The sequence below is a fragment of the Elaeis guineensis genome, chromosome 11 (assembly GCF_000442705.2).
Source record: "Elaeis guineensis isolate ETL-2024a chromosome 11, EG11, whole genome shotgun sequence".
Taxonomy (NCBI): Eukaryota; Viridiplantae; Streptophyta; class Magnoliopsida; order Arecales; family Arecaceae; genus Elaeis; species Elaeis guineensis.
In genome coordinates this window covers 99,051,200-99,076,400 of record NC_026003.2, presented here as the reverse complement: position 1 = coordinate 99,076,400, position 25,201 = coordinate 99,051,200, and the positions used below count along the sequence as shown (strand labels likewise).

The 25,201-nt window shown below is 33.7% G+C and overlaps 1 protein-coding gene across 1 annotated transcript; it reads right to left on the bottom strand.

Moving 5' to 3' along the window:
- Positions 1-1,030: 1,030 nt before the first annotated feature.
- On the bottom strand, positions 1,031-17,061 carry LOC105053599 (transcriptional regulator SUPERMAN-like). The gene is made up of 2 exons (XM_073245332.1): positions 16,944-17,061; positions 1,031-1,695 (listed from the first exon to the last, which is right to left on the bottom strand). The coding sequence occupies exons 1-2, from the start codon at positions 17,059-17,061 to the stop codon at positions 1,031-1,033; spliced, it is 783 nt and encodes a 260-aa protein (XP_073101433.1).
- Between the last annotated feature and the right edge of the window lie 8,140 nt (positions 17,062-25,201).

Below are 25,201 nucleotides of genomic sequence, written 5' to 3'. Positions count from 1 at the left end.
TTCTTCTGCAGAGTAAAGTGCATCAGTATGGGAACTGATTGAATTGGACTAATCCACTGTATGTTTTTCAGCAAAATGAAGGATTTATTCCTTTAAGATAATACATAGCCTTTCTATTAAAAGAAAAAAAAAAGAAGCTACATGATCTACCTTCAGTCTAACTCCAACTTATAAGAAGGGAGTTATATCACAATACGCTCATACTTTGCGTGAACAAGTTCAATCTAATTCCTAAAAAAAAAAAAGTTCAATATATAAAAAAAAAATAATAGCATGGCAAGTTCTATGATGACCATTTAATATGATGAATGATTATCTCAAAGAAGGACAATGCTATACCATTTAAGCTGATTATAGATGCTTTATCTTTCACATTACGTACCATTGCATAATGCTTTTAAATGCGTCAAAGCAAAATATGAAATTATGCACTACTCAATCTTTGTAAATAAACGTACCAAGTAAACTCTCTTTTGCCTAACTGGTAAGGACAACAAGTATATAGTGCAATCTTAATGGAATCAAAATACTTGATTTGGTGCATTCTTCTATATTTAGAAGCTAAATCTGGAGGGAAGAAAAGGGAATCATAAACCAAGCATAGTTTTCATTCAATCTCCGTTTTGAAGATTAAAAATCACACCAGCAACGGTCTTCCTCATCAGAGATACTGCAAGAAAGTCCAAAAATCAAGAGGATCTATGATATATATTCAGCTCATTGCATAATTATATCATAAAACTCTACATGATGCAGTATGAAAGTTAATGATAAAAACAAAATCATATTGCCAACAAGCATCATTTCATTCAGAAGTGCAACCAAAGTTTCCTGAACCATCCAATATTAGTTCTACATATTTCTGGATGAGTCCATCTAGTTTCTCTACCAAATGATAGAGCTCTCAACTTAAACAGAAACATTTCATCTAGATATATACCGATCATCACTCTTCTACTACATGTAGACTTGCAGCTGGGAAAAGAAAGAAAATGATAACCAAATACAATAATATATAACAGTACAGTACTCAAGTGAATCCAAGTCGAAGCTCTAAATCCAAATCATCTTCCTCTGAATCACCACAAGTTCCAATCTCCAAGTCCAGTCTCACAAGCTCCGTTTCCTTCCTCAACACATCATCCGTGCCTTCCTCCACAATATCTCTCAACTCTTCAACCCCCTCGACTGTCTCCATGCCCCTCAAATCTCCACCTCTCGAGCAGAACAGTTCAGTCGAGTAGATCGAAGATGACGAGGAAGAGAAGTGGGTGAGAGGAGACAGAAGAGAGGGGAATCTATGGGTCCTTGGAGAGAGCTTAGGATCACTAGCAATAGAAGGTGAAACATTAAGGTTAGGGATAAAGGTACCAGGCAGATTAGGGTTAGGGTTAGGGTTAGAAAGTGGGGGATCCCATGGTGGAGACTGCCTCAACCTAGCTCTATCCCTTCTATGGACATTCATGTGGCCCCCAAGAGCCTGAGCTGACCTAAATTCCCTCTTGCAAAAGCTACAGGTATATGACCTTGGAGGCCATGAGAACCCTCCTATCAAGCCACTGCAAGGAGTGTTCCCTTTTCCCACTTGGCTATAACCCCATGGTTCCCTAACCTTGTTGTTGTTGCTGCTGTTGATGTTGTTGTCTCTAGAGCTTCTTCCACATCTCTCCATGGATCCCTTTGGTTCAGTACAACCTACCAGGATCACAAGAGCTCTAGCTTTAGTGAGCCATATAAAGAGACACTTTATAACACCTTGGAAAGATATTGCCATATAAGAAGGCAAGTACTGGGTACTCACTCACCTGGGCAGTGTCATCATAACATGAACTTGAAGTCTCTCTGGTTCTCTCTCTCCATGTCTACTGTGCTTTCTTTCTTTTACTTTTCTTTGGTTTCACTGGCTAGCATTATTATTTCATCTGACGGGAGAGTAATGGGGTTTCAGAAGTAACCATCAGACTGTAACCCCGAGACTGAAAATCCCATTCGCGGTACCACCTGCAAATGTCTGTTACCATAAATGGGCAAGGCTTATCAAATGTGGCACTCAAGGACCCTGCCAACTTATATATCCTTTGCCATTTCTGGAAGCACCTTGCTCGAACTCTTCCTTGACTACTCCTGAGACGGCACGTGAGAGGAATGGGCACTGGATAGGTATGGGAACAAGGCATTGGTTTAATGACAAGAGACTACCACAGTGAAAGTTTTGGGACACAGGGGAAGCCCTCATTGGATTGGTTCTTGGGATTTTCCTTCTAGTTTTGATGCTTGGACATCTCTAAATGCTCTAAGGACCAGACTTTTATTATTTCATGGCAATTCACATTAAACATGTATAGGTATTTATATTGTTATTCTTGGGTGTTTGGGTGGTAACTGAAGCTGTTGCTAGGCAGTTGGAAATGCATGTAAATTTGCAATAATGTTGGACGGAAAGCGCAAACATTGAAGCTAGCAAATAAACCTACAGGCAGTCCAATACGACGTGTATTCGGCTAAACAGATCATTAACCGTATTTGTTTAGTCCATGTCATTTTTCATTTGATTTTTTTGTTTTCACAGAAAATTATTAAAAAAAAATTTCCCCACCCTTTTTCGCAAGGAAAGATGCCCTTGTGAACTGGGAAATATTTCTTCCCAAATTTGAATTCTCTTTGGTGCTCCTTTCATGATCCAAGAATCTCATGTTTCTCTTTCTCTGAGTTTGAGCAAAATCTTAGAATGAAGGATATCAATAAAGTCATTGACAAATGTAGTGAATTATATTCTAGTTGATCAACTTGCTTTTTGGCTGTATGATGCACTAGCTAAAAAGTGGATGAGCACTACAAAAAAATATATTCATTTGTGACCACAATATAGTGAGGAGCACTAACATCTTCATAAAAGTTTTATTTATAACAGTAAAACTCAGTCGTCATTATTGTTATCAAGATTTTAATATATTGATGACTATCTTAAAATGCCATCATCAATACTAAATTTTTTTATCACAAATATTATTTTTTTGGAGAGAAGCACTGGCGCCAATTTCATACTAATATACTAGTGATGAATGAATCTACACCCTAATAAAAAGTATATTATTTATAATTAGATGTTACTAAAAATATAAAATTTATTCTGAAAGTATCCTATTTACGAGGGCCAAAGTTGGTCATCATTGTTAATCGCTAAAATCTCAACATATTACTGACTACATTAAGATTTTCTCACAAATAACATATTTATTTATGATAAAAATATAATGAAGGAGTACTAACACTCTCACAAAAAGCTTTGTTTATGATGATAAAATTCAGTCGTCATTATTAGTTGTCAATATTTTAATATATTGATGATTACCTTGAAATGTCATCACAAATACTAGATTTTGCCATCATAAATATTATTTTTTTAGAGGAAAGTATTGGCGCTAATTTTATACCAATATACTAGTGACGAATGAATCTATGTCCTTATAAAATATATATTATTTATAACCAGACATCACTAAAAATATAAAATTTATTCTGAAAGTATCCTATTTATGAGGACCTAAGTTAGTCGTCATTGTTAATTATTAATTTAAAATATAATTACTAAAAATTTTCATGGAGATCGATTTAACTAAGGATTTAGATCACCAATCTAACTTAAATGAAATGTATAGTGTAAATATTAAAAATATTCTATATTAAATATTATTACTTATTAATTATAGCATAAATAAAAGAAATTATAAATTATCTATGTACTTTTAAAGGACATTAAAAAAAGAAGATAATTAAATTGTTATAAAAAATAATAGTAAAAAATAAAATATGTCATAATATATTTGAAACAAAAATATTTTATAATATAAAAAGTCTTAAATAAGTATAATAAATTATAATTGTATAATTTACTATTGCTTATTAAATAAGTATAATAAATATTCTATATTAAATACTATTACTTATTAATTATGGCATAAATAAAATAAGTCACAAATTATCTACTTTTAAAGGACATTAGAAAAAGAAGATGATTAAATTGTTATAAAAAATAATAGTAAAAAATAAAATATGTCATAATATATCTGAAATGAAAATATTTTATAATATGAAAAGTCTTAAATAAGTATAATAAATTATGATTTTATATTAGATGTTAGTGTTGTCTATATATATTTATAAGGTCTCTGATCGAATATAGATAGAGATGGTACAATCCTAATTTATAATAAAACTATTTTATTTTGATGGTTATTTATAAAAATTTTTAAATCTTATTTGCAACGGATAACTTATTGTTCCAAAAAAGAATCCTCATTCATTTTTCTCATCTGCTAATACATTAATGATGACAGTTAATCTCATTTCTGATGATCATAAATGGTCAGAAATACATCATCATTGACGGTCCGTCACTAATAAAATTTATTACAAGAAAGGTATTTGTGACAACCTATGACAACAATATACCATCAGAAATATTTTTTTATGATGGGATTTGACTTTTAGTGAGGAAAAATGATTCTTGAAAAAAGCCACTTTTTTTGTAGTGGAGGCCCGTGACAATTTTAGGCTGCAAATTGGGGGTTCTCTGACCACCCATTCACCATCTCCTTAACTTAATGGAAAGCAGGAGGACTCGATCTCAGGTTGCTAGCACAAAATAGCAAGAAACATTGCAAGTAGGCTAGCTAGAACCTTTATAGCTGCTCTTCTTCTTCTTCTTCTTCTCCTTCTTTGGAGGATCATAGCAGTTTGTTTCTTCTAGGCTAGGCCTTTTTAAATTGAACATCGATGATAAAGGGTCAAAATCCAAAATACTTCATGCAAGTTAGTACTAGAATTTGTCAATCATATACCATATCTTGCCAATGAGTCCACCGGTGGCCTGTGTTTAATGTGTAGCATAGTTTATCTTTGTAGTCTATGGACATTGTCCCAACTCTATCTTCTTCTTCTTCTTCTTCTTGTTCTTCTTCATTTTGTAGAAAATACGATGGGCATTACCCTAGTTATAAAAAATATGGCCTTTCACTTATGAATGGTATCTAGACTTTTGCATGTGATATGGAACACAAAAGAGCATTGTTTTCATTGTGCAACCCAGATTCTTCCAAGAGCAACAATACCAACCACGGCCAGAACTTGTGACTTTGAAGTGACCCAAGAGGGACAAAGGGATCCCACAAAACCCTGACCTTAGATTTGGGAGACAAGGATACCCAATTGCAAGCACCCCTTGTTTGCTAATTTCAGGCCACATTGAACAGGGATGCATGCCCAATATTGCAGATGTTACCTAGCAGAGTCTACTGCTTGCTTCTCAATCACTCCATCTAAAAGGGTTGCAATTTATAACCATCATTTGAAGTCCCCCTAAAGCTAGACTAGGCTTACCACCTTTGTAGAGAGTGTGTAACATGAAATCCCACAAGGGTTCTTTCTAGGATTTCTTAGGGTCTTTTAAGTTATCTGGCCTCCTGATTGGCTTGGGGAATCTTAGTTTGATGGGCCATGCGTGCAGAGCTTTGGCAGAGCCCCGAGCCTCATGATTGGTTAAGGTGTCATTTCTACCATGAAAACATTCCATCAGTCAACTCAGCGCCCACACTATGGCTTTTAGTTGAGCATTGAAAACACTGTCATAAATAAATATCTCAAGTCATTCATTTGAGAGACATATCTCGCTTTTATAAGCCAAGCAACGGTATTGCATGTGATTTGAGGGATGAGCCTTTGCAAAATAATGGCTTTGGGAGGAAGAGAACTGGGACCTGGTGTTAGGATTCATATATTCTGGGCCTTTTGGTCTGAACAGGAAGTCTTGGGTTGTCCAAAGTGACAAAATTAAGGGTGAGGTAATTGGACACGTGTGCTCCATGCATTGGGTTTTTTATGCGTTAAGACTTGCCCGTGGAGCTTGCTAATGTGAATCACCAAAAAGAGTTTCTAGCCTATACATGATGGGCATGGCCAAAGCCCTTCCAATAATTCCAGCACCAAAATCTCTGGTTCCTCAGTCTATCAAAATGGACCGGCTTAGCCCGGCCCAACCCACAAAGCCTAAAATTTGATGGGCTAGGCTAAACTAGGCGCAGTCGGACAGCATATAGCTGGCCCAGCCCAGTCCTTTCAAGGCCGTAGGCTGGGCCGGATCAGCCTACTAAAATTTAACAGAAAATATAACTAAATAAAAAAAATTAATATATACTGTATGCTAACAAATCTGCATATCCTCAATTGAAACATCATTAATTCAGATATCCTCAATTGAAACATTATTAATTTAAATATCTAAATTAAAAAATTCAACCCAAACATTAATAAAGTACAAATTCAAAGTTTCAAACATCACTAGTTCAATAATTAATCACACTAAATCATATAAAATTTAACGTCCACAATAAATCACATTTCATTATCTTCATTTGCCTCTTCCTCAAGCTGCACAATATTTGAATCTGCATTTGGCACACATATCTCAAGACTGTCCTTTTTATCTAAAATTTATAATAATAAAAGAATTAGACAATCAATCTCATTGAAAATCAATCATTAGTCAAGACATTAAAATAAATCTAAAGAACATAAAAAAATGAACTACTATTTGGAACAAAGTCATGCAATCAATTTCGTACGCAAATAAGAGTTTGGATCTTTTTAGGAAGGAGAGAACTTCTATACTTGTTCTGAACATGACCTTCAATAGTAAAAGTAGATTCAGATGCTACTATAGTAATTAGAATACTTAGCACATCACGTGTCATAACTGAAAGATCAGGATATTGTCTAGCATTCTTCTAATACTTGAGTATATCCAAATCACTAAAGTGGTCATAATCAAGTGTTCGCTCTTTTAAGTAAAGATTCAATTCAGATTTGCCAGCATTAGATTTAGTTATATTCTCATATTTCTTGAACTCCTAAAAAATTTTAAACACATTTACAATAAAAAAATAAAAAAAATAAGATATTAAATAATATATAGTTGAAAAAATTTAAAATAATAAATTTTAAAGAATATTCAAAACTTACACTAAAAATTTTTGTATTCTTGATTTTATCTCATCCATTTGGCTTAGGCAAAATATCGGATTGAGAAGTACTTGTACTTATATTTGATGATGCGTTGGACTTGCTTGCATATTATTTATAGAGCTTATATAATTTTATTTTCACAAAATTTTTTTCTCTTCAACAGTAGAAGATCAATTTTTGAGTAAAAAAAATTTAAAAATTCAAGCTTCATGCGTGGATCAAGAATGGCTCCAAATGCAAGCACTACACTATACTCCTAATATTTGTCAAATTTTCCTTTCATTCTTTGAGCCATGTCCCTGATAACCTCATCTTCACAACACAAATTATCATTTAACATACATTTAATTTTTCAAACTTGCAAAAAATATAAGTTGAAAGTCAGGTAAGATGAGCCAGAGATCTTATTAGTGGTCTTATAAAATAGTTTTAAAAATTCATATATTTTCTCTCCTCTACTCCATTCATCATCTGTTGGACAATATTTAAAATTTCTATCAATCAACTAGAGACTAGCAAAAGCTTTTTCATATTTAAGTGCACTATTAAGCACCAAATATGTTGAATTCTATCTGGTTGATACATGTAACCTTAAACCAATCCCTACATCAAGACCTACTTGCTAATTAACACATTCTTGAAATTTTTCATCCTCCCCTCTGACCTCGCATATTTGACATTCTCTCTAATTTTATACAGGGATTCACTAGCTATCTTCAAACTTTCTTGAATAATAAGATTCAGTATATAAGCAGAACAATATATATGAATAAATTCTCCATCACACAACAAGCTATTTTACAAATGAAGATGACCTTTCAAAATATCTACCATGATGTCATTAGATGAAGAATTATTTAAGGTAATAGAAAAAATATTTTTTCTATGCTCCGTTCTTTCAAACAATCAAATATAGTTGAAGCCAATTCAACTCCAGTGTGGGGAGGTTTCATACGAGCATTGTGAGTTGAACAAATGTAACCCTCAGTAGTATATGTAAGTTGAAGTCAATTCATCAACAAAGTGAATAGTTAAACAAATATAACCCTCAATAGTACATGTTGTCCAGATATCAAACACACTCTATTAGAAATCTTAGCAATGATTTGTTTAAGCTTCTCTTTCTCTCTTAAATAAATTTTTTGAACATTAGCCACAGTAGTGTTCCTAGAATTCATCACTATATCTAGATTCACATACTTTGCTAAGCTCTAATCTTATCATATTCAACAAAATTATAAGGCAAGTCATGCTTAATGATAGCTTCTACAAGCATTTGACGAGAAACCATTTGATCTATTTTTTTAGATCTTATTTTTTCTACTTGATCAATGATCATTTTCCTTACATTATGATATTCAGCCATTTTACAACTTTGTAAATGATGATGCAAATGTGAAGTTCTATAGTTTGAACCACCAAATTTAGGATCAATTTTATACTCATGCTTACAACCATTACATGCTGCTCTTTCTATTCCATCTTTTTGCTTTACCAATTTTTGTGAAAAATTTCCAAACATCTAAAGTTCTTATTTTCTGCTTCTTATTTATTGATTCAGAAATATTAGATTCAATTTTAGTTTCAATTAAAATTTTGACTCATCATCTAGATTAATACACTTATCCATAAACTGAGAGTCCATGATTTTTCAAAAATCCTACATTAAAATCATAAATCATAATAAATACATGCAAAAATATAAATTACAAAGATGATACTAGTACAAAATGACAAGATACAATACTGCCAACAGAGAGCTAGAGACAGAAAAAGATAAAGCCATATATAAATTAGAAGATAGTTTACCTCGAGAGAGATTGAGAGAGAGAGCCGAAAGCTCAGACTAAGAGTACGATTTGTCAATGGCACAAGAGGAGTTTGTCTGAGAGATTAAGAGAGAGAGCCCAAGAGAGAGAGAGAGGAAGCTCGAGAGAGAAGGAGCATAGACCACACAGTCTCGACTAGACCGAGAGCTTGAGAGAGAGAGAGACCTCAAAGAAAATTTGAGTGAAAGAAAAGAAAGAGATGAGATAAAGTTGCCCAACACAGCAAGACAGTTCTCTACCGTAGTCTCGTTGAGATCCTCTCTCATCAAAATAAAAAGAACACCCAAAAAAAGGGGAGAAATAATGACTTTTCTATTCATTTGAAGGCAGAAAGCACACCTAAGATCAAGACCTCACAAGGTTCAGAAAAGATCTATTGCAAAAAGTTTTCCATCATTTTATCCTCTATCCGAGAAAGCTACTGTAAAAGGAGAAAAAAATACTACAATAGAACAGGATATTAGCAACATAAAAAATTTATCGCTAATAATCGATTTTCATCGATAATAGTTATTAATGATGAAATTATCATCGCTAATATTTAGTCGTAAATAATGACATCGTTGATAATTTTTTACAATGAAAAAAAATTTTATCGCTAATAATCGATATTATCGATCAAAAATTTTCATCGTTAAAAAAATATATTTTTCAAAAATTATTTACGATAAAAATTTTGGTTATAAAAAAAAGTAATTTATGATGAAATATTATGTCACTAATAAAAAAATAATTATTTAGAATGAATCATTTTCATCACTATTAGTTTAATTAAAAATTTTTATAAAATTTAAATTTATAAAAAAATATTAGCGGCTTAAATATTTCATCGCAAATATGATAATTTCTGATGTAAATTTTTATCGCTACTAAATTATCAATTATTTATGATGAAATTATTTTCATCATTATTAATTTAATATAAAATGTTGATCTTTTTAAATTTATTAAAAAAATTATTTACGATCAATTTTTTCATCGCTCATATATTTTTTGGTGACCAATATTTTATCAAAATAATTCCATCGCTAAAAATTTACACATATTTCTTTTAAAAATAATTTATGAATATATATTTTTAATTTATATTTATAATATTTTTTATAAATTAAAAATTAAAAATAAAAATAAAAAATTCACATAATAAAATCATAATTAAATTTTATCATTTTATTATATTAAATTAAAATTATAAGAGATCTAAAATAAAAATAAAAAGCTATATAAATAGGCCGTCAAGTATCGATATCTGTAGAAGGAGAACGGGTTGGGGAAGGAAAGCACTTGGAAGAGCTCAGACCACCCTGCTGCTGCCTCATCAACTACATCATTTGCTCCATTTGTGTTATCTGCTCCATCATCTGGGTCTAGAACAGCTGGTACTTGTCGATGCATGCAGCCAACTCATCAGCTCGCTGCTCAGCCTGCTATCGATCCTCAGTAGCCTGTCTCTGCACCTCCACCAGTCGAGTATCACAAACAGCATGGATGTCAGCCCTGGACGAACATGAGAATAAGGGAGCACTGATCCCATGCCCTAGACTTCTAATATAACAGGGTCCGTACCAAGCATCTGATCACAGATCTCGTCATTTGTGGGTGCGGTCAAGCCCTCAAAGATAGGCTGGGATCTGATGTCTATCATACGATCCTAAAAATTAAAGTTATAGCTATTTTAATTTCATACTAAAAATCAAACTGCGAATGATAAAATAATTAAAAAAACTTACAAAAAGCTCCTGACTTTCCATCGTCCACTCCCTTGACTGTCGTTGGTGGGTCTGCTGGTAGATATCAATCCTACCAGGAAGCTCGCCACTCTCTGTATCTCTCTACAATTTGAGAATAATTAATTAAATTTTTTTTAAATAGTTAAAAAATTAAAATATACTAATTAGAAATTACTTATCATCTGCTCCATATGACGAGCGAATGATCTCGAACCCCCACAATGCGACACAGTCTGTCTCGCCTGATTCATGATGTTCTGGACACATCATCTCTGTATAGTTAGTAATCAAATTAGTAGGTAATAAACTGAATTTAAAAATAAACGATTCAATCATTAAACTCTAAAAAAAGAAGTTTGAATGTGTAACCTGATATGCCGGATCCTCGTAATGTCGGCATACGAGAACCCAATCATCTATAGTGATGCTATCATAGGGCCACTACCATGTTGCCTCCACCCTATAGTCCTGCATCAAATGGTACCAATGCTGATGGATGCAGTGGTGACACTCTTTGAAATGCAAACATAAATGAGCATCCATAGCTCGCCGCACGCGATCCTTCTTAAAATCAATAATATCAAATACACCCTGCCAATAACAAATATTAGAAGAATATCATGCTAATTAAATATTCACAGTATAATTTATTTTACCTATAATTGAGTGTAAAAAATCTCTCTCTGAGTCCGTACAACGTGACGTCAATAGAAAAGCATCATGGGGGCATAGCTGCGGCATATGATGCCCAGCTCGATCTGCCACGGTTCGCATCATCTCCTAATAGGCCTGGTGTAGCCGGATGGTATCTCAATACAAAGATGCTTTCCTAAGTGCTCGCATTTTCAATACTCTAGAGTGAGGTTCTTCGATGGACCTTGCCCTCGTCTCACCACCGATAGAGACTGGTCTGAAACAACAATAAATAAATTCTTAGTATGATAGCTATCGAAATAAAAAAATTAAATTTTATCATATAAAAAGTATAATAATACCACTCGAACCCACCTCACTCGAATCTATCTCAATGGAACCTGCCAGTGAAGGATCCTCTGGTGACTCTGCTGGTGCGACAGTGAAAATGGGTGAAGGTGCCTCAGCCTCAGGGGTAGATTGCAAATGCGAACATCGTCGTCTGTCTCTTGGTGCCATACCTATAATTTTTGACATATAAATGGATATAATATTGAATAATAATAGCAAAAAATAAATTACATTCTAGTGAATAGAATTATATCGCATACCATTATTGTAAGAGAAGATTCAACAAAGAATATAGATCTACTCATCAGTATTCATATCTTCTTCGACGTGTAAATCCTCCTCCGAATCACAATAATCGACTAATATATCGTCTTCTATCTCATCATCATTTATGAGCTGATCATCGTCCTCTAAATCATCAAGATTAAATACAAAATCAGCTTCAACTTCGTTGGACGGCAGATCAGCCTATTCAAAGGAGCTGCTACAAGTTCTTCATCAACAAGAAGCTCGACTAATATTTGTTCTTCCTCTTGAAAAGCTTTTTCTTTATGTAAATCTGAATTTTCATCCATCTCTAGTCGGGTTGGTATGTCATTTATGTCTTTAGGTATTATTCTTTATACGACATGTCAATTACCTCAATACTTTAGATCATTCAAATATATTACTTGTTTTGCTTGAGTTGCTAATATATACGACTCATTCTGGTACTATATTCGTGCAAAGTTTATACTGATAAAGTATGGATCGATATGAATGTTGATCTTTTTATTGCTAATATCCCATCATTCATACTGAAACAAGAATACATAATTACTGGACCCATACTTCAGTTCTATATTATCATCAGTACACTATAATATTCAATCTCTTCTTCTCCTTCATATCCTATCATAGCAATCCCACTATTTTGGATCTGTCATTGCATCTCAAGCTATCTTGGGTGAAATCTCATTCCTCCAATGATATAGGATACGTAGTAGTTAACTCTTCGATCAGAGCCACATGCTAAATCGTACAACTCATCGGTCGCACCCTCTTCTTTATTGAAATACTTTTATTTCATCTACATCATAACATAAAAAATTATGTTGATTCAAATAATTATTTTTATAATTATTAAAAATAACATATTACTAGTGCAACTTACAAGATCTTCAAATCATTTTGTAAATTTTCTTCTATGTCGATCATCAGCATCCGTATTATTCTCTCTGGATAGTATACTCTTGTGTTCACTGCAACAAGTCATGATTTTTAATTTTACATCGATATGAAAAAATTACTTAGAATATTAAACAGTATGCTAAGATGGTACTTACTTAATTAAATCTTCAATTTCTTCATAATTATTTAGAACATAGAAGTGTGCCTTGCATAGCTCATTCATATCCATAAATTCATATCTCCTTCCATCAATGGGTCGAACCGTTTGTTTAAATATAGACAGTATCGATTCATTGTCACCCATTCATGATCTGCATTACGATCTGTATATTGAATCTTATTTTGATATTGTCAAGATACATCGAGCAGAATGTGACACTTCATAGCTACGTATGCTTTCGCTATAGACCCTTCAGGCCATGCTTTATTACACACATATTTTAGGGTACATAATAATCTATAAATAAAATAAATTTAAATTTTAAAAATATATTTAAATCTTATAATTGATATGACAAAGTGCGTATAATTTTTTTACCTTTCAATAGGATACATCCATCGATAATGTACCAGTCAGGCCAAAAGAGTTTCTTTTGAAAGATAAATAGCCAGGTGCACCATAACATCAAAAAATAATGATGAAATTTTTTTTTTTAGCTTATAAAGAATGAGCATGATATCCTTCTCAAACCTTTTAAGTAAGTTAATTTTTAATTTTTGACAACATAATTTTTAGAAGAACACTCCCAACTCAATCAATGCGGTTTGAACATCACCATCCAAATAGCCACACATCACCACAGAAAGCAAGCATTGCATCATCACATGAGAGTCGTGACTTTTCATATCAAAGATATTGCCATCATTATTACCAATACAACGTGATACGTTTGAAGCGTAAGCATTAGAAAACTTTATGATTTTGAACCATCTACATAAATTTTTCTTTCCTCATCAAACAGTGAATAATATGCAAGTGACAAAAAATCTATCACCTCGATGAACCAAATACAACTCCGACTGGATTCTCATTTTCTATAAATCAAGATGAGCTTTTATACTATCTTTTATTTTTTTGAGATGTTTAATACTATACCGATGATATTATCATAAATATTTTTCTCAATGTGCATTACATCCAGATTATGACAAAGTAGTAGCTACTTTCAATACGGTAGTTCGAAAAAAATACTTCACTTCGTCTAATTTAGCTCAGCTTCAGTACGCTTCCACTTGCGAGTATCCGATATTTTTTCAAATTGGATATTTTCAATGACTTCAAGTTATTCTAAAACTTCTGCTCTACTTAACTACTTAGGTGGCAGACGTTGGTTGGACTTACCATCAAAGTATTGGTTGTAACGGATCCTCCAAGAATGATTATCAGGTAGAAACCATCGATGACCCATGAAGTATATTTTTCATCCATGCTTTAAATGTAAGGAGGACGCATCCTTGTTGCATATTGGACATAACAGATATCCTTTGGTACTCCATCCAGATAAATTTTCATATGCAAAAAAATCATTTATGGTCCATAAAATCGAAGCATACAACTTAAAATTTTTTCAACTCTTAAAATCATAAGCCTATACTCCATTTTTTCATAGCTCCTTCAGATCATCGATTAACGGTCGTAGATATACATCAATTTTATTATCTGATATTTTCAGATCCGAAATCAACGATAACATAAAAATAAATGGTTCTTTTATGCACTTTCAAGGTGACACATTATATACAACTAGTATCACAGGCCACATACTGTAGGAAGTACTCAAATTACCAAAGAGATTAAATCCATCTGTCACTAGACCAAGTCGAATATTACGCACATCACTTGCAAAGTGTGGATGCTTTGCATCGAAGTCTTTCCATACTGTGGAGTAGGTCGGGTAGCTAAGTATGTTCTTCTCCGAAACCCACTGCTCATAATGTCATCTCATTTCTTCAGCTATCTTTGTGGACATATACAACCTTTGAAGTCTTGGAATCAATAGAAAATATCTCAAAATCTTTTGAGATATCTTCTTTCCTTTTCTATTATCGGTTTTATACCTAGACTCACTACATTTCGGACATTCAGTTTTCTATTCATTATTCTTATAAAATAATATATAGTTATTTTTGCATGTATGTATAGGAATATAGCCAAGTCTCAATTTTCATATGTATATTTTTGCTTCAGAATATGATTTCGAAAGTCTCTCTCTATCGGAAAGAGTTACTTTAATTAATGTTAAATTTTGATCAAATGACTTCTGACTCCATCGATTCATAATTTTAATATGAAGTAATTTTATCAAAAATTCTAACTTGGAGAACTTTGTATAATTTGGATAGAGTGGCTCTCGTGCATCTCTTACAAGCTTTGCAAACTGTTCAGAAATCTCTTCTACCTCAAGTCGGATATTATGTTTATTATCAGAATTGCCTTCAGATACACTAGTATGCATGCGTATATTTGAACAAACACCTTGATGTAAATCATTCAATAGTTCTCCTATACCACCATGTTTGATAGGTTCAGCAGCATCACTATCATCTTCAGTATCATCATCGTCGTGCACAACTTTATTCAGATCACTCTCCTCATGCCATATCCAATGAGTATACTTCTTGTCTATACCATAATGTAGCAGATGCTCCTTAACAAGTGTTGTATGATGATATACCATATTGACATATCTCTTGCATGGATACTTTATTCGACTAGCACTGTTAACCTTATGCCATGCAAACTCAATAAAATCTCGAACGTCTTTTCGTTATTCAGGCAAAAAATATCTCTGGTATTCATCCAATTTTTGTTGATATCCATCTAACAACAAATACGAAAATCATTAACAATAAAAAATTTTCAGTGATATTCATCTGAATCGGATCTCGACTCGAATTTTGGACTAAATCCCGACGTAGATTCCAAACCAAATCCTAATCCGGATCTAGACATAGATCATTTTATATAAAATAGCACACATTAAAGAACATAAATATGGAGAGTAATGAAGCAAAAATGCATAATCCTATCCATTTCAAATCATTACTAGCAGGTGTGGTCCTATCCCTTTCAAAAAAATAATAATCTTGTTATTGTTATTAGTCGATATTTTATTTTATTATTGTAGAAATTTCGACAGCATCTCTCTATGATTCTTCAAGTATATGACGTGAATATAGTGCCTACGCACCCTATCCACCATATACCCAGAGAACAGTGGACAGATAACTGCTAACAACCACATAATGAAATAAAATATCAACTATTAACAATAATAAGATTATTATTTTTTAAAAAAATCTGAATATAGGATATCTAAGAGTCAATCTCGATCAAGATCGACTCTTGAACGAAAATTTATGGCTTAATGCAATTTAACTACCATCTCTGAACATACATTCAGAGATAGATTTTTAATTTATCAAAAAAAAGTAACTCTGAATTAAAATTTTTTCATCAAAAATTTCAATAGAGTTTTCTCTAAAATAAAAATATTTTTTATATTTAATTATAATAAGTAAAAGCATACAAAACAGCATACAAAATAATTAAATTGTAATAAGCAAAAGCAATATGCATTGTGCTAGTGGAATAATAAAAAATTTATAAATTTTAGTAGTAACACTAAAAAATTTATGTAATAAATATAAAATAAACTACAAGTAGTTAATCATGCAAAATAATATTAATGCAAAATTGCAATACGAAACCCAATCTCACGCCGAATATCCTCCGCTCCCTCTCCCTCATCTTCTAAATTCACCAAAAATAGCACCATGAAGGCAGTCCCTCAGATAGGGCTGGAAGTGGGTCGGCCCGTCAGGAGGCCCATCGAGCCGGGCTTCGGATTCGGCCCCAAACCATTCAGGTCAGGCTCTAGCCAAAAAAATAGGCCTTGTTTGGCCATCGGGCTGGATTCAAACAGACATTTGGCCCAACCGAGAGCCGACTCAATTGGGTTCGAGTCGATTAACCCCCCTCTCCTCCGATCCTGACCCAATCTATATTTTAACTTTTATATATAAAATAAATAATTTTTTATTTTTAAAAAATATTTTTATCTAAAATATTTTTTTCCTAAATATTTTTTTCTTAACAATTATTTTTTCTCTAAATATATTTTATCCTAAATATTTTTTCTTTAAAAATTACTTTTTCTCTAAATATCATCTACCCACGACCTGACCCACCCCCCATGGCTTGACCCACCTCCCACGGCACCGTCGTCGTCACCCACCCCACGCCACCCAGACTTAGCCCCTACGACCCCTGCTTTCGTGGTGCCGGCGCCGTCACCCACCCCGCACCACCCAGACTCGACCCCCATGACCTCCGCTCCTACGGCGCCACCACCGTCACCCACCCCACACTGTCCAGACTTGACCCTCACGACCCTCGCTCCTGCAGCGTCAGATCTGACTCGGATCCCAACTCAGATCCTGATCAGATCTCGATCTGGATCCCAACTCAGATTGAGATCTCAATCCGGATCCCGACCTCGATCCAGATCCCAACCTCAATCCAATTTGGATCGTGATTCGAATCTGAACTGGATTTTGATCCGGATCCCAGATCGGACAGTTCATATGCATTAAAAATTTACTGAAGGATTCGACTAATCTTAGTTAAAACATTAAATCATAATCATAATATTTTTATATGTATTAAATTATAAAAAAAATATGCATTAAATTATAACAAGCAAAAAAAATATATATTAAATTATAACAAAAAATATTTTATTATTAATCAAATAATAAAATATTTGATTAATATTTGATTATTTTATTATTTGATTATTTTTCTTTTTTTCCCCTCGTTTCTCCCTTCCATTCCTCCCTTCCCGCCCCAATCGACCTTCCTCCACTGGCAGCTGACCTACAGCCACCCCCTTCTGGCATGCCACCCATGGCCTCGCCCCGCTCGTCGTGCCACCCCTCTGCCCTCCGGCCCCCTGACCCCCATGCCACCAACCGCCACCCCACGAAAGCCCCTCCGCCCTTCGACCTCTCGATCTCTCGCAACCCCCTCTGCCCTCCGACCACCAGGCCCCATGGCACCCCGCACTGCCGTCCCCCCAATCCCATGGCACCCAAACCTCCTCCGTGCCACCGCCGTCCCCCAACCCCCGACTCCTGCACCCGCACCCCATCGTCACCTGACGGAACCTAGCAACCCACCCCCTCCCTCCTCCCCACCCAGCGAACCCCACGGCCCTCCCACCCCTAACGACATCGCTCCTTCGCACCCCACGGCCCCCTCTTCCCCATGATTGGACCGCCTCCCTGCCCCCTCCCCCTCCCCATCCATCGGCAACTCTGTGCTATGGAGCCGAACGTTACTCGTCGGTGGCCTGATCAACCAAAAAAAAAAGGTGATGGCAGATTGTACTTGAGGGGGAAGCGACGGTGGAGCCGGTCAGGCGTCGTCCATGACAGCCAGTGGAAGCGACGGTGGAGCCCAGAAAGCGATGGCGAAGCCGGAGAGAGAGAGGGAGAGCGGGGGAGAGCTCGGAGGGAGCAGGGGGAGAGGAGGGTTTCATGGGAAAAAAGGGGGGAGAGCTCATAGAGAGAGGGAGAGGAGGGTTTTGCGGGGGGGAGAGAGAGGGAGGGAGGGAGAGGAAACGACGTCGACTTGACGTTTATTAAATGAAAAACTACTAGCAACAAAAATTTTCATCGCTAATACTCTTATTCGTGATGGAAATTAATTTTCATCATCAATAATTTCTGTCAAAAATATTTTCACTAAAAAATTTTCTCTCTAAAAAAATTTTTCCAAAAAATTTATGAAATAAATTATTGACGACGAAAATCAAAATATTCATCATTAATAAGGGTATTAGTGATGAAAAAATAATTCCATCGCTACTAAATACTGCCAAAAAAAAATTTTTTTCATCTAATTTTATTTTAAAATAGTTTTATCGATAAAATTTTTTTTAATTGCTAATAAATTTTTTTTTCATTAACAAATTTTTTCTTCACAAAAATTGATTAAATTTTTTTTTTTAATATGGTTATCGATGAAAAATAAATTTACATTGCCAATAATTTTTTAAAAAAAAAATAAAAAAAAATTAAAGACTATTTACGATGAAAATTTGATTTACGTAGCTAATAATTAAAAAAAAAATTTCAAATTTTTTCAGTCTAAAAGAATCTTTCCAATAATAATTTCATAAAAAATAATTTTAAAATTTTCCACCAAGAAAATTTTTTATCCAAAAAAATTAATAAAAAAAAATTAAATTTATGTCACTAATAATTGTTATAAGAATAGCTCTTCGGCTTTCATAATGGAATGGGTACTATAGGAGATCGATAACTTTGAAGTCTTCGATCTTCAAGGAGCTCATCTTCTTCTTAGATTTCTTATTCTGGAAGTTGGAGTACAAGAATACTGTGACGATTCTGAAATCATAAGAGAAATCCATCCAAATTGAGATTTAGAGGATAGGGTAGAGATAAAAAGTTAGAGGTCCAAAAGCTTGTATATTGCATACATGTGAGAATCGAGCTTGAAAAATTCAATAGAAATTATGTGAGCATCAAAGATCTAGTAATTAACCAGAATCAAAATAGATCTACGGATAGTGCAAGTTGTGTTATAAAACACAAGTTTATATTTATGCTTTGTATTGCTAGAAAGACGAGTGCTCATAATGTTTGTCTTCTCATGATTGGAACTTCTATAGAGATATATTTGAGCATCGATCGATACAAAAAGTATGGTACCTTTCGAGATCGTGGAAGTCATACTAGAATGCATTGCTTAACTATATGGTTTCTGCATGAAATGAGGCTCCTTTCATACAGCTTAAGGCAGACACTCCATCAGAAAAATTTATTGATATCATTAGTAACAGTGACAGTAATGAACAGATAAATTTTATATCACAAATAAACGTATAGCTCATTTTATTTAAAAAGATCTATTCATTTTAATCTACGAATATCACTCACTTTTATATAATTTTTTCATACAAAAAATTTGATCTTGATCATAACTCATATTTGCTTCTTTACCATGTAAAAGATAAAAAATATATACAGCTGATACAAAAAATAGATGTAGTTATCTTATACAAAATCATAAATTTAAATTTTATAATTTTTTTTAAATTTTTAATTTTTTACATATTAACGATGAAAATATTTTTATCATAAATAATTAAATATTTATGATGCAATTTTTTTCATCATAAACACATAATTATTTATGATGAAAAATTTTCATCATAAATAATAATTAATTTTTGATTTTTTTAAAATATTTAAATTTTTTAAATATTGGTGATAAAACTATTTTCATCGTAAATAATTAAGTATTTATGATATAAATTTTTTTCATCGTAAACACTTAATTATTTATGATGAAAAATTTTTATCATAAATAATTAGTAATTTTTAATTTTTTAAAATTTTTGATTTTTTTTAACTATTGATGATGAAAATATTTTCATCGTAAATAATAAAGTATTAATGATGAAATTTTTTTTTCATCTCAAATATTTAATTATTTATGATGGAATATTTTCATCATAAATAATCTATGATTTTTAAATTTTTAATTTTTTTATTTTTTTTAAATATTGATGATGATAATATTTATGTTGGAAATAATCTTATTGATGATGAAAAATATTTTTTTATCATAAATACTTAAATTATTTATGATAAAAATATTTTTATCGCTAAAATTTAGAAATTTAAAATTAAAATAAATGAGACATTATTTATGATAAAAATATTCATCGCAAATAATATATATTTACTATGAAAAAAAATTTTCATCGTTGATACTCGACTATTTGTGATGAAAAATTATTTTCATCATAAATATTAAATTATTTATAATAAATATATTTATCATCAGAAATATCTTTAATGGTGATGAAAATATTTTCATCGTAAATAATTTCATCGCAAAAGTACTCTTTTCTTATAGTGAAAAAAGATACCTTCCAGCACTTTATTTTTGATTGAATCGACTTTCTACTGGGAGATTCCAGAGTGGTCTCGTGGCTTTTAATATCCCATCACAATGAGAACGGTGATCTCGTGGTCGGATTCGAAGAACTAGCACTTGTCGCTTGCTGCTTGGAGGTGAGGTATCGATGGTGGTGCCGTGGAGGCGTAGATCGTGGAGGCTGGTAGGGACCATAGGTAGAGAGTGCGATGTCGGTGGTAGTGTAGCTCGGTGCGCGTAGGCGTGGGGAATAAAAAATTTGCCCTACAGCTACTTCTTTTCATAATTCATATGGTATTTTTTTTAAAATTAATTTTTTATTCATCCAACTGGGCTAGCCCGGCCCAATCCACCTCATCCCTTGAACTGAGGTGGAGTGGGCCAAAAAGCCCGATTGTTATTTGGGCTAGTAACATGGCAGCCCGGCTCACCCCATGTTCAGGGTTGGATCGCGCCGGCCCTGTGGGCTAAGCCAGTTTTGACAGTTCTAGGTCAATGTTGTTGCAAAGCATAATGATATAACCATGAAGAATTAAATTGCATATCAGTTGCAAAGTGAATTTAGCCCTTAAGCAATCCATGTGGAAAATAGAGCCATGAGCCAGAGTGAAGGCTCCCTATAAACCAAGATTTCATAGGGCAAGTTGGAGTTCGCAGCAAAATTTTTGAAAGTCCTGGTTTTAGCATTTGCTCAATATTGCAATTTGTAATCTCTCCTAAGCAAAAACTTAATGGTCAACTGTCATTGAGACACGCTCCTTATGCTGCCTTCCTGAACAAAGGTACCTTTTAGCAGCATGGTAACCTCCCTTCGCCTTCAAGTAGATTGATGGCGGCTGATAAACAATTTGTCATGAAGACACCCCATGCTAATCATCTATTTATAACAAATAGTTAGAACAATATTACATTTTTGGCACCTTTGTTTTGACATTTGAGAATTGTCAATCTGAGCTTGAGTTCACTCATCATATATATTTATTCTTTGAGAAGAAAAGGAGAGAGATGCATCATTATTATAATTATATATCCAAGTTCAAATACTTAGGATTGCTCTATCCAAGAATCAAACCTAGAATTTTTAGATGTAAGCAAATAGGTGCGACATTGGAGCAAAGCCTAGTTCATTTATAGTATTTACTAGATGCATGGTGTTAATATCCTTCTATTATACATTTTTAATTCTCCTACTTAAGCTTTTACTCGAGGACCCGGTTAGTCCCTAAGTTTCTTTTTTATTTTCAGAACTTGGACAGGAGGACCTTTGCTAAACATCAGGTGAGGGTAGGACACAACTCTAGATCATTGCTGCTAACCTTTAATTAGAGGTGAAAGTGGTATAGAAATTATCCATTCGGATTCATTTTTATATTGGAATCAATCCGGATATAGATAAAAATTTGAGAATCGGACTAATATCCATATTTGTCAAAAAAAATGGATATGGATATGGATATAGATAGACAACTATTCGATTCATATTTGAATATCCGAATCAATATACAATCGTATATATTTTATATAGTAGTTATTAATTTTTTAAAAATATATAAGAAATATATAACCATATAAACATGTTATTAACTTGATTTATTATCTATTTATAAATATCTTTAATTCTATAGCCATAAAGTTTAATATCTAGGTTATATCTTTAATTATATTCATACTTTCCATATTTGAATTGTATCCGTATCCGTTTCAAGTAAATATGAATATAAACTTTTGTATCCAAATAATATTCATATCCATATTCATATTCGTCAGACAAAATAAATATGGATATAGATATGCTGGTATCCGATCTGTATCTGATCTGGCTTCAGCCATACCTTTTAATAATATATACATACATACACACACTCATATATATGTGTGTGTATGTATATATATATATATATGTACACACACAAATAAATAAATAAATAAATAAATATGTATGTATGTATGTATGTACGTGTGTGTACATACATACATATATGCATACATATATATGTGTGTGTGTGTGTGCATGCATATATATATATATCTATATGTGTGTGTGTGTGTGTATGTGTAGACACACATATATATACACAGGCACACATGCGCGCATGCGCACACACACATATATATATATATATGTGTGTGTGTATGTATGTATGTATATATCTATATATATGTGTGTAGATATATATGGACATGCACGCACGCACGCGTGCATGCGCGCGCGCGTGCGAGCGCGCGCGCGCCCACACACACACACACACACACACACATATATATATATATATATATATAGATACATACATACATACATAATATTGTAATCACACATTTTATTGTTTGGGGCCATCTTTTGTTATTTGAGCAACCGCAAATTTTTTGTACTCTATCTTTTAATATAGTGGAATCTCTGCCCATCTTCACTCATGGACAAAGGCCAAAAGCCGGACCAAGTAAACTATTGTATCCTATTTTTTTCTATGTATGATTGTTTGTTGTTATTTCGAACTTTACTCTAATTAACAGATGATCCTACAAAAAACTAGTATTAGAGCCTAAGGTTCAGATTTGTTCGACAGATTTGCTTTGTGTTCCTATTATCTATTAATTTTGTATTTATTTTTTTATGATTTCTTCATGATGGCTATAAAATTTGAGATTAAAATATTCAATGAGAAGAATGATTTCAGGCTTTGGCATATGAAGATGTGAGCCCTTTGATTCAATAAGGATTACTGAAGGCACTAAAACATAAAGATGCTTTACTAACAACATTGTCTAACAAAGATAAGAATGATCTCCTAGAGCACGCATTCAGTATGATTCAGTTGTCTTTGGCATATGAGATTTTGTGAGAGATTGTGGATGAATCATTTGCTACAACATTATAGCTCAAGCTGGAGAACATCTATATAATCAAGTCTCTAACCAATCAACTCCATCTAAAGTAGTGGTTCTACCTCTTATAGACCATCTTGATGAATTCAATAAAGTTATTTTGTGTTTAAAAAGTATTGATGTTGAAATTGATGATGAGGATTAAGTTCTTATTATGTTGTATCCATTATCTCTCTCGTTTGAGTATTTTATTGATACTATACTATATGGTCAGGACACTCTTTTCATAGAAGATATGAGGACTTTATTGAACTCAAGAGAGTTAAAGAAAAAGATATCTGAAACTTGGGATTAAAATCAGATGGACAGTCTAATTGCTACAAATAAATCAAAAGAAAAAAATTTTAGTTCAAGTTCAGGAAGTAATAGAGGCAAATCAAAATTCAAAGAAAAAGGAAAGAAAGGCAAATGCCATTACTGTAAGATCGAAGAAAGGATGCTAGAAACCTAAGTATCTTAAAGTCAAAGAAAAGAAGGCGAAGCCCAATAATGCCTCAAGTGCTGGTGGTTTGGCTAGTATAATAAAGTATAATTCTGATGGTGCTGATGCCCTCTCAATTTCTATCAATTTATTTGGAGAAACTCGAATTCTTGATTCAATATGTTCTTATCATATGGGTCCTCATCAGGATTAGTTTTCTACTTATCACCTTATTGATGGTGGTGTTATGCTCATGGGGAATAACATATCCTATAAGATTATTGGTATAGGAACCATTAGGATCAAGATGCATGTGGTGTTATTAGGATCTTGTCTGATATGGGGCACATGCCAAATTTGAGCAAGAACCTAATTTCTTTGAGTACTCTTAATTCACATAATTTTAAGTATTTTGATAAAGCTAGAGTTTTAAATGTTTCAAAGGATGCTCTTATTATACTTAAAGGCAAATTATCTCATAATCTCTAGTTGCTTTAAGGTAGCACAGTTGTTGATACTGCATTAAGTTTGTTGGGTATAAAATACCCCCCCTGATCGAAGTTTGTAAAAGATCGATCCTTCGGGGCTCTTCCAGCTCCCGACCTTGTATGTGGAGCCTCTCCAAACTCCCTCGGCCATCCGGACTTCTCCGACAATGGACTTCTGTGTTCACCCACTGGGCCACCCCAAAGGCCCTCAGGGCCCCATTGTCAGTCGACCTCCTACAGCAGCCAACCATTCCCCGAGTCTCTCCTGGACTTCTTCCGGCCACGGACGACCCTACTCCGAACTTCTTTCGGGCTTCGTCAACATCCGAGCTTCCCCGACAATGAGATTTCTACAGTAACCAGACTCCTTCCAAGTTTCTATGGCGGTCAACCGCCTCCCGGATCTTAATCGAGCTCCCGCGAGAGCCGAACTTCTGCTACGAACGGTCTACTCTAAACTCCTACAGCGGGCTGTCTACCCCAGATATCTTCTGTAAGCAAATTTCTTTCGAACTTCTATTACAGGTAGACTCCAACCAAGCTACTCCATAGCAAGTGGGCTCTGGACGAACTTCTACAGCGGGACACTACTCCAAGCTTCCACAACAACTGATCCTCGCCCGAGCTCCTACAATAAACAGCCCCCTTTCGACCTCTTGCGAGAACCGAAGCCCGTCCGAACTTCTCCAGCAGATGGATTCCAG

Bases quoted from the DNA above. Each gene is read 5' to 3' on its own strand.
- LOC105053599 (XM_073245332.1), bottom strand. From the start codon at position 17,061: ATGGGGGTCGAGTCTGGGTGGTGCGGGGTGGGTGACGGCGCCGGCACC. The intron at 1,696-16,943 runs GTGGGTCAAGCC...TGATCCTGGTAG, and splicing joins CGACGACGGTGCCGTGGGAG to GTTGTACTGAACCAAAGGGA.